Raw genomic sequence first — 10,776 nt, 5'->3', positions numbered from 1 at the left:
AGGCTGGGCGGCATTTGGATTTTTGTTTTTTATCATTTGGATGGATGATATCAATGTTTATTTTTAAGCATTTTTCCCCAATTTTTATTTATGTACATGTTCACAGTTGCAGGGAATTATGGGTGGGAGGGTCAGGTAATGGGACGGGTTCAGAGAACAATTATTTAACGACAGGAGATGCTGAGATTCAAAAAAATTAAAGCTTTATAACCATTAGAACACAAATTGTCAACATCCCCTTTCCAAATATACAACGTAAGTAGCCCTAATTCTCAAGCAGCATTTTTCTTGCTTTGCGTGTCTGTAAATGTCTATTACTGTCAATGGAAATTATTTTTGTTGGTTTGTGTATGGACGGTGCAATGGATGGTTACCCACATTCCTCAATAAAAATCGAATCCTTCCAAGCCTAAATGTGACGCACAGATTTAGCCCCCCAATCTTTTTGTTCCCGAGCTGGCAGGGCTGTTTTCTCCAGCTATCCCAGAGTTAACACAACTGACGTTTCCACAATAGAATAATAAAAAAAACCACTTTATTGTGTCCAGCATTTGTCCTACAAAATGAATCAAAATGGGCTTTCACGGGGTGAAGCAATGCAAGACCGCCAATGCTTATCTGGGAAAAATTACAGGAACAAGAAATGGGAACAAAGTGTAGATGAATACAGTCAAGTGTGCGTTCATTCACCCATCCATTCATCGGGGCTAATATTAGAGGGGTAGTAAGGGGACAGACCTGGGAGTAAAGGTGTGTTCAGAGAGCCTGCTCTGGTGAGCGAGCTGCAGAGGAGAAGGCTCTCATGCTCTCACTGGTGCGAGTGCGAGGAGAGGCAGAGAAGAGACAGTGCTAGGGGGAATGAAGGGGGGAATGACACAGGGTCTGTGGCAGATGGTGGAACAACTGTTAGTAGTTTGTGCTGTATGGTGACTTTCCCCAGAGCTGGCACATCTAGCCAGGCAGCACCATTCTGCTGAGCATCCCAGGTCACCGACACCAAGCAGGTGGGAGACGACTCTGGCTCTGCTAAAACAAAGGTGGAGGTGGAGCTATTAACTATAGATAGATAGATAAAATCTTAGGTGCATATCTAGCCTCCATCAGCGTAATATCTTTAATGCGTTTATGCTCACAACCCCCCGGCGAGGGAGGGCAGTGCTCTTATCCCCAGGGTACAGCTCCCGGCCCTCAGAGAAAGAACAACAGCGTAGAAAATTAGTGAGAAACTCCTTGCTGAGGGGATCTGAGGTGACACGGAAGAGACAGGACAGTGTTAGCCTGGATGGCAGCTTTGCACAGAAGGCTTTTGGCATCTCTCTGGGGAGGCCCAAGTTGGTTCTTCGGGATGGCAAGTCCTCTTTTCCTGGCCTCACCACAGTCCCGTTCTGAGGCCGTAGATGAGACTGGCCAAGATCCCCGTGGCCATCACCAGGTAGCTGGTTTTCACACTGCTGGCCCCGCTGAGGTTGCAGAGGGAATGCTCACAGCAGGAGGTAGAAATGGCGGCTATGCCGAGGTTCAGGTTTGTTTGGGGACACACCGGAGAGCATTTCTTGGTGATGCGCTGCCCCTTTTTATCGCCTGAAGGGGGAAAGAAAGACAGAGAAGAGATTTGTTATCAAAGATCCCCCCAGAGTTCCAGCAGCCCTCTCCGTAGAGGAGAGAATGGTCTTAAAGTAGCTAAGCAACGAGGGCCAATGGAGAGGGCATGACTGGTAGTTTTGCCTCAGCTTTTAACCCAGCCAGTGTTTATCTGCTATTCTGTGCCCTGGGGACACTCAGCACAGCAATCACCCATCTCTTGCTAGCAGCCACAGACCTGCCTGGGAACATCCTCTCCAGCCCCCTGACTATGGCTGCGGAACAGCCAAAAGAAAGACCAGGGGGAACAGGGGTTTGAGGCCTGTTGTGTGGACACCCGGGCAGTGCAGAGCTGGTCAGTATTGTTGACCAGTCATGTGCCTCACTACTGTTGGTTTGAAGTGTGGCTGAGACAAGGCACAGCACCTATAGCAGTACAGAGAGCCAGGATTCATTGGCAAAGTCCCAGGAGGATTAAAGGGACACCACCCCTCAAGGCTTTTGTGCCTGCACCCTACAGACACTTCTTTTTCTTGAGCAGCAAGATAAGGGGATGGGATTTGTGCCTGTAAATCCTGTTCTCCAAATGGGTCCCTCCCCTGAGTGCACATATGTGACAAAGTGGGAATGGTCTTAATGTTTTCTCTGAATACTGTGTTGGTACCTCAGTTTCCCCTCTGCAGTTCTTAAGTATCTAGGTGGTGGGATAAGGGGGTGTGATTGTTGCAGAGCCCTAGAGGGCAGGTGTGATAGTGTCTGCACAGAGAATGGCCGACACCCTGTCTCCTGATGGTCTGGGCCCCTCCTCTGCAAAGGTGCTAACTGAAGGTGTTGGAGAACAAAGAGATCAGGTGCCTCCTGGCCTGGGAAAGAGAGACAAAGGCCAGAGGAGGGGCTGGAGAGTTTCAGTTTGGAGCTGGCTGGGGAAATGGAGGGAGCCCCAGGGCTGGGGTCTAAGCTCCCTGCCCCCCAAGATGGACCTGACTGAGGGGGTCCTGTTCTCTGTACCTACAAGCTCTGTTTTGGACTGTGTTCCTGTCGTCTAGTAAACCTCCTGTTTTACTGGCTGGCTGAGAGTCATGGTGAATCGCAGGAAGTGGGGGTGCAGGGCCCTGACTCCCCCACACTCCGTGACAACATAAGTGAGGAATTAGCCACTTGGATTGTTTGCAGTTTCCTAAGGCCCAGCTCTTTGCTCTCCATGTGCTATGCTCAGCACTCCTGAGTGATTATTCGTCCTTTCAGAAGGAAGACGAAAGAATCCAACTCGCTGGCATAGGGGTGACACAGAGTGACCTCCTGCAGCCTAAATAAACTGATACCTGTCACTCAGACACCATGGCGAGCAGCAGGGGCGGCTCTAGGAATTTGGCCGCCCCAAGCACGCCGGTCCCGCGGCTCCAGGGGACCTCTTGCAGACGTGCCTGCGGAGGGTCCTCTGGTCCCGCGGCTCCGGTGAAGCATCCGCAGTCATGCCTGCGGGAGGTCCACCAGAGCCGCGGGACCAGCGGACCCTCCGCAGTCATGCCTGCGGGAGGTCCACCCAAGCCGTGGGACCAGCGAACCCTCCACAGTCATGCCTGCGGGAGGTCCACCAGAGCCGCGGGACCAGCGGACCCTCCACAGTCATGCCTGCAGGAGGTCCACCAGAGCCGCGGGACCAGCGGACCCTCTGCAGTCCCGCGGCTCCGGTGGACCTCCCGCAGGCATGACTGCGGAGGTCCGCCGGAGTCGCCTGCCGCCCTCCCGGCAAAATGCCGCCCCAAGCGCGCGCTGGGGTCTGGAGCCGGCCCTGGCGAGCAGGGACTTAGGAAAACCTCATTGAGATAAGTGCGGGTACTTACCAATCCCTCCAGACGCATAGGTTGTGAGGCAGTATTTGTCAGTGTCAGCACACTTAGTCGCTTTAACACAATTCCAGTTGGAGGGCTCGTCGGTACATGTGTAGCACCAGAAGGAGGCCGCTGAAAAAGAAGCACATAACCCAGCTTAGCCGCTTGTGGAAACGCCCTCTTCAGAGGAGAGGATCCAAAATGTTTCCATTTTTGGAAAAGGGAAAGAGAAAAGTGGCGGGGGGAGGGGGGGCTAAAACAGAGCCAACATTTTCTACTCGAGATTAAATGCCACCGAAATTTTAGTTTTAATTTGTCTGGTCAGAGAATTCTAGGACCAATTTCAACCAGAAGGAAAATTTGCAAATATATGCAGCATAAGGTGACCAGATGTCCTGATTTTATAGGGGAACAGTCCCGATTTTGAGGTATTTTTCTTATACAGGCTCCTATTACCCCCCACCCCCTGTCCTGATTTTTCACACTTGCTGTCTGGTCACCCTAATGCAGCAATTACTTACCATGTTTCGACCAGCGCTGCCTTCTCCACCTGCTTCCTTGACTCACACAAGCCATTGATCTAACTCTGCATCTCAGCGTCATGCTGAGCAGGACTCTCAGCTGACCCTCTTTTCAGACCCATCTCTGCCTCCCTCCCACAACCATCTCTCTTGGTCTGCCAGGAATGACGGACCTCCCAAGTCTGCAGAAAGCAGAGCTCAGGGAGGGCTTTATTTCCCAGCCCCTTGCGGATTATTAATTGTCTTTCCTTGGGGAAAGCTAATGAGCTTTGTTCTCCTGTGAGAGCACGGCGTTTAGCATTTCATAATGCAGTGCATCTGCAAAGCACGACACAGACATGAATGGCTCTTAATACAGCCCAGAAAATTAGATGTGTGATTAGAGAGGCAAACTGAAGGGAGTTCCTTGGGAGATGAGTCACTAGAGGATAAAAGGAATATTCCTGGGGCTGTCCGGAACAAGGCAGTCTTGCAACAATCCCATTAAAAGGATCAAGGGAGACTTAATGTGAGACCACAGGGCATTTGCAGTGTGTGTGACCAGGCGAGGGTAACAACCAGGGCTTAAATTCTCCTAGAGAAGCTGTTCTCAGACTGTAGCAACCCAAGGACCCCCATGTTGATTTAAAATTTTTCGGGGACCTCCGAGCTCCCTGCTCAGCCCCAGACCCTGCCCCCACCCCGCCCCATCTCACCCCGCCCCACCTCTTCCCATCCCCACTCTTCTCCTGTCCCTCCTCTTCCCCGCCTCTTTCCACCCCCTCCCCCAAGCATGTCCCCACCCCACTCCTCCCCCTCCCTCCCAGCGCCACTGAACAGATGTTGCCCGGTGTGCAGGAGGCAGGGGGAGGTTGAGGGAGGGAGAGTGACGAGCTGATCAGCAGGGCCCACGTGGCCCCTGGAGTAACCTCGCACACCCCCAGGGGTCCGCAGACCCCAGTTCGAGAAACGCTGTCATAGAGTATTTTCCAGAACTCACCATGCCCCCCACCCCATTCTCCATGAGGCACGCCGGGGCTCGGAACTTCTGCCCTGTGGGGTGCACTGGAACTCGGGGCTCCGGGCTTCAGCCACAAGACCCCGTCGACCCCCTGAAACCGTCTCATGGACCACCAGAGGGCTGCGGACCTCTCGCTGAGAATCGCAACAGCATCAAGCTGGAGTCAATATTTGAAAATATTGACTGGAGTTCTGCTCCGGACAGCTCTGGCTGAATTTAAGCCCTGGTAACAACACATTCAACTCACAGCCTGGCCAGGAATCTGCTGAAATCGACACTGGGGCTTGGTTGAGAGCCACCTGTTTGCCTGCAAGTGAATTCATATTCGAGAGGCACCATCTGGCTGCCTCCCACTAAGTATCCCAGGAGACTGGAACTGCTCCTGATTTCTGGGCCAGAACCTCAGCTGACTGAGAGCAACTTGAGGGACAGGTTGTCTTAGCCTGTTCTGCAGTCTCATCTCATCAGGTGACGGGCTGGGGGCAAGAATTGTAAGACATTTTCTAAATGTTTGCTACCGTGTGCAAGTAGAGGCATTTGTAGTGACACATCTCTGTGACCCATAGAGGATCAAGACAATACACATGATGTTCTTGTGAGTTAAAGCAGCAAAGAATCCTGTGGCACCTTATAGACTAACAGACATTTTGCAGCATGAGCTTTCGTGGGTGAATACCCACTTCTTCAGATGCAAGAAGTGGGTATTCACCCACAAAAGCTCATGCTGCAAAACGTCTGTTAGTCTATAAGGTGCCACAGGATTCTTTGCTGCTTTTACAGATCCAGACTAACACGGCTACCCCTCTGATACTTAGTGAGTTAGTTTAAGAGGCATCATTAACCTGAACCTTAGCGGCTTGTCTACATGAGAAAGCTGCACTGGTTTAACTTAAATTGGTTTTAAACTGAATTATTTAAGCCAGTTGCAAACCCCTGTGTGGATGCTTTTATTGTTGGTTTAAGAGGAGCTTATTTCAGGTTAGTTTAAACCTGTTCTTAATTGACCTAAGCTGCATTGAAATGTAAGCCCTTCTTATACCAAAATGAAAGCAGCCACATAGGGGCTTGCAGCAATTTAAATAAATTGATTGAAATTCACACCTTCAATTAAACCAATGCAGCTTTCTCTGAAGACAAGCCCAGAGTCCATTTTTAAAAGGGAATTAAAATTCATTTCTGGTCCTATCCCTGTACCTGAATCCAGTCTATCAAAATCTGTGGGTTTATAATGACATTGTGCTACCTTTTAACATCTTCTCTCCCTGTAGATGTGAAAGACTCACAATAGAACAGGGAAAACTGGCTGACCCCAGTAGTGAAAGAGTGAATCTGGCTCTACATAAAGTGCCGTCAAAGGTACAAAGTAAACGAACTGCTAAAAATAGGGGCAAAGGTTGGTTTTTTTTCTCTAATTGCAGCTACAGTAGCCCCAGGGGTCACCGATAACAGCTGTAGAAACAGGTCGGACCATTTTCCTTGATGACGTCCCTTTAAATTGCAACATTCTTGGTTGAGCAGCCCAGAGCATCTTCTTCACAGGTTGCTCCAGACAGACTATAACATATAAACATGTCGCAGTGGCCCCTTTTCCCCCTGAGGTCTCCTATCCAGGCATTGAGCAGATTCAGCCCTCCCTTGGTTCCCATTCTGCCAATATACCACACTGAGTAAGCTTAGCATGTAAATAGTCCTGATGATTGCAATGGGTTGACTCACACTCAGACAGCGTCTCACATGTGCACTTGTTTGCAGGGTCAGGGCTTTAGCTTTTAAAAGCAGATGAGATCAGACCAGATAGTGCAGAACAACGGTCCCCTTGAAAGCATCCAACCTTTAGCCAGGCAGCTAGAACTTACAACTGATTGTGTAAATTGATCATCTTCAGCTGCTGGAATAAATCTGCTTAATCATTGCATGCGTTTATTTTTTAGTTTATTAAATTTTATAAGTTACTGTGTAATGGCTCAGTCCTGCAAGGAGGGGATGGAGGGAGCACCTTGGGGTATTGGAGGGATCCCACCCAAGAGATAAGGCAGTGTCAGTGCATTAACTGTGGAATCTTTACCACCGCTACTGTAAAATCTCCGTGTCCCTGCCATAGCTAAACTGGGTTCTCTCTCATCTGCATGTTCTTTCTCTAGCATAGAAGAATTATTAGCTCACCTTGCTCCACACACAGGACTGCAGCCAGCAGGGTGCAAAGAAAAGCCTTCATCTTCGCTACAGTCTTCACACGAGGGCAGCTGCACCACCAGCACGGGGGCAGTTTTTATAGCTCTGCGGTGTTTGTTTTAGGTTACTATGACGATGATAATTTTAGGGTTTGGGGTGTCACATGGAGCACAACGCAAGGCTGATGGGTATGGGTGTGTGGGAGGGAGTTTGGTCATGTTAAGAATCCAGCTGGAATGTCCACTCCCTGATTTTCCTGTTTTACAAAGGAGCCTGAGAACTGCCAGACTGGCTCCGCCCTGTGGCATATCCAACATCTTCTTGTGGGCTTGGATACACTGGAGAGTTGCAGTGCTGGTGGAGGCTTTCCAGCGCTGCAACTTAGTAACTGTCCACACCTGCAAGGCACATCCAGCGCTGCAACTCCCTGGCTGCAGCGCTGGCTGTACACCTGTGTCTGCTTGGGGTATAACGAGTGCAGCACTGGTGCTGCAGCGCTGCTCGTCAGGTGTGGCCACACACCAGCGCTGTTATTGGCCTCCAGGGTATTAGGAGATATCCCAGAATGCTTTTAACTAAATTACTCCCTTTGTTTTGTTATGCTGCCTCTCTTTGTTTTGTTGTGAACTCGGAGCTCCGGGAGCTGCTTATCTAAAAAAACAAACACAGCTCCTGTTTGCTGTGATCAATCTTTAACTGACTGTGAACAATCAAATGAGATAACCCACTACTTTGCTGTGAATGAGGCAGGCAGGGGGATGAGTGTTTGCTTGAGGATAGAAACAGCGGGGGCAGGGGGGAGAAAGGGAGTCCATTAGAGCAGCTGCTTATCTGGTCTGCAGGCTGTTTGCAGTTAAGAGTAAGGGGTCAGGAAAATTTTCTGATTTTGCAAGGCAGGGAGCTGATACACAGTGTCGGCTCCAAAACTCCCCTCTCTCTCTCTCTCTCTCTCCCCCGCTCCCTGTCACACTCCACCCCACCCCCCTCTTTTGAAAAGCATGTTGCTGCCACTTGAATGCTGGGATAGCTGCCCATAATGCATCACTCCCAACAGCGCTGCAAATGTGGCCATACTGCAGCGCTGGTAGCTGTGAGCGTGGCCACACACCAGCACTTTCCCTACACAGCTGTACAACCAGCGCTGCAACTCTCAAGTGTAGCCAAGCCCCATGTCCAACAGTGGTCATACTAACTGCTCCAGATTAAGGTGCAAATCAACTTGTAGCAGAAAAAAATAACCTTCCCCGATGGGAAGTTTCTGCCTGATCACTTCAGTTAGTGGTTGGCTTTTGTCCTATAACATGAAAGGTTTGGATCTCAGACTAGGGAATGCCCATGAGAATTTGTTTTTAATTATGCAGGGTTTTTAGGGTTTCATTCTTTTGTTACATTTTCTTCAAAACATTCTTGTGTCAGCATCCTCACAGCCATCGAGGGAAATGCAAGGAGTGAAGGAATTAAGTTGAAAATACAGATTTATTGTTTTTTAAAGAAATGTGGACAATTTGAAAGCATGCATTTTCCAACTGGGTATCTAACAGTCTGATTTTTGCATTTTCTGACTTTTCAGATGACTTTTGTTTTGAATGAAAAACCTTGCTTTCACAATCAGACATTTTCAAACACTACGTGTTTCTAGTTCAACTTTTGAAGACGAAATTGTTTTGATTAAAAAAACCTAATCCTGCCGTGTGACTAAACTGACCAATCAAAACTGAGCGCCAACAATTTGAAATCAAAAGAAAACACTTCTGGAGAACAGTGACCGGATACATTTTTGTTTGCAAATGTCAAAAAAATGAAACATGTTTGCAAAACAAGTACCAAATTGAGACAAAACACATTTTTATTGGCAAAATATTCACCAGTGCCTATTATGCCAGACGGAACATAGAAGTTCTTGACAGACCTGCTATGTCTTACTTATTCTTTTGTATAGCTCTATCATATCACCTCTTCTCGATGAACTGCAATGCCCAAGGGCCAGGTCCTCAATAGATGTAAACTGTTGTAACTTCAGTAAAGTCAGTGGAGCCACACCAGTTTACGCCAGTTGAGGAGCAGCTACTCAGCCATCACAAGCCTCTAATAATTTTTTTCCCCTGTCCCTTCACCCTTCTGTTTCTGCTCTATCTTTCTGAGATGGAATCATGGTCTCACCAGTAGTTTCACCAGATGCCAATGCACATACAGCCCAAAAATGCTCTGGCAAATTTTCATGCCCTATTCCTTTGCAAAGGACCTTGCTGTTCTCCATCATCACCTATTTCTCTCTCCCACTGAATATCCATGTTTCTGATGATTTTCCAAATGGAGCCATTAGCTCACTTGGAAAATATGCTTGTCACTTAAAGGTGATTAAAGAGATAAGGAGGCTGAGGTAATATCTTTTATGGGACCAACTTCTTTTTCTGGGTAAATTGTGGTGTGGGGTCATCTTTGAGTTCTTTATAGTAGGTTGGCCTCATTAACATAGTCATCACAATTGAGGATTACTATGGTGCTCCCTTTCTGCTGATTTGATCACTATCTGGTGCTTAGATTTCAGGGACTGTACAGCTGTCCTCTCAGCAGTGGAGAGATTGTGGTAGATGTGATGTTTATTAAGGGTTTCACAGTCAATATTTTCCCTGAAGCAATCACCAAGAAGAATGTGGTTTTGCATACTCTGTGGTGTCCAGTCAGCTGTCATTCACAGGCAATGTTATTTTTCCAGCACCCACTCTTCTTAGGCACACAAATCTTGCTAATTTGGAGCCCCGTGTGACTCGAGCATGGGCGTCTCTGCGTTCCCATTGGGTCAAGCGATGAAACTTAAAGCAAACAGAGGCAACAATTAAACAACTAAACCTCACAAGGGTGTGTCAGTCTGAAAACCTTCCAAGCCTTCAGCGTGATATCAAGCACGAGGCAGAAGGCAGCGAGTTGACGTGCCATGCCATGTCCTGTCTTGTCATGCTGGGATTACAAAACATTATTAGAGGTGTGGGTAGAATCAGAAGAAAGGGTCCTTCCTGGCCGTCTTACTGCTGATCAGAAGATATCATATCAGTGCTGTTCAACATACTCATAAATGATCTGGAAAAGGGGGTAAACAGTGAGGTGGCAAAATTTGCAGATGATACAAAACTACTCAAGATAGTTAAGTCCCAGACAGACTGCGAAGAGCTACAAATGATCTCACAAAACTGGGTGACTGGGCAACAAAATGGAAGATGAAATTCAATGTTTATAAATGCAAAGTAATGCACATTGGAAAACATAATCCCAACTATCCATATAAAATGATGGGGTCTAAATTAACTGTTACCACTCCCGAGAGAGATCTTGGAGTCACTGTCGATAGTTCTCTGAAAATATCTGCTCAATGTGCAGTCAAAAGAGCAGTGAACAGAATGTTGGGCATCATTAAGAAAGGGATAGATAATAAGACAGAAAATATCCAATCCCGCTATATATATCCATAGTACAGCTTGAATATTGTGTGTAGATGTGGTCACCCCATCTGAAAAAAAGATTTATTGGAAGTGGAAAAGGTACAGAAAATGGCAACAAAAATGATTAGGGGTATGGAACGGCTGCCGTATGAGAAGAGATTAATAAAATTGGGACTTTTCCGTTTGGAAAAGAGACAACTAAGAGGGGGATATGATCAGGGCCGCCCAGAGGG

The 10,776-nt window shown here is 47.9% G+C and overlaps 1 protein-coding gene across 2 annotated transcripts; it reads right to left on the bottom strand.

The window, feature by feature from the left end:
• Window positions 1-762: 762 nt before the first annotated feature.
• LOC123364648 (lymphocyte antigen 6E-like) lies at window positions 763-7,215 on the bottom strand. 2 transcript variants are annotated; one of them, XM_045006936.1, is made up of 3 exons: window positions 7,098-7,215; window positions 3,426-3,545; window positions 763-1,581 (listed from the first exon to the last, which is right to left on the bottom strand). In XM_045006936.1, the coding sequence occupies exons 1-3, from the start codon at window positions 7,147-7,149 to the stop codon at window positions 1,370-1,372; spliced, it is 384 nt and encodes a 127-aa protein (XP_044862871.1). In that variant the 5' UTR covers window positions 7,150-7,215; the 3' UTR covers window positions 763-1,369. The 2 variants fall into 2 exon arrangements, with proteins under 2 accessions (XP_044862871.1, XP_044862870.1); XM_045006935.1 differs by lacking the exon at window positions 7,098-7,215 and adding an exon at window positions 3,935-4,210.
• Between the last annotated feature and the right edge of the window lie 3,561 nt (window positions 7,216-10,776).

Source organism: Mauremys mutica, chromosome 2 (genome assembly GCF_020497125.1).
Source record: "Mauremys mutica isolate MM-2020 ecotype Southern chromosome 2, ASM2049712v1, whole genome shotgun sequence".
Lineage (NCBI taxonomy): Eukaryota > Metazoa > Chordata > Testudines > Geoemydidae > Mauremys > Mauremys mutica.
This window is presented reverse-complemented; position numbering and strand designations above follow the sequence as displayed.

Bases quoted from the DNA above. Each gene is read 5' to 3' on its own strand.
- LOC123364648 (XM_045006935.1), bottom strand. From the start codon at position 4,016: ATGACGCTGAGATGCAGAGTTAGATCAATGGCTTGTGTGAGTCAAGGA. The intron at 3,546-3,934 runs GTAAGTAATTGC...CTTCTTTTTCAG, and splicing joins GCAGCGCTGGTCGAAACATG to CGGCCTCCTTCTGGTGCTAC. The intron at 1,582-3,425 runs GTAAGTACCCGC...TTCCCCCTTCAG, and splicing joins CTATGCGTCTGGAGGGATTG to GCGATAAAAAGGGGCAGCGC.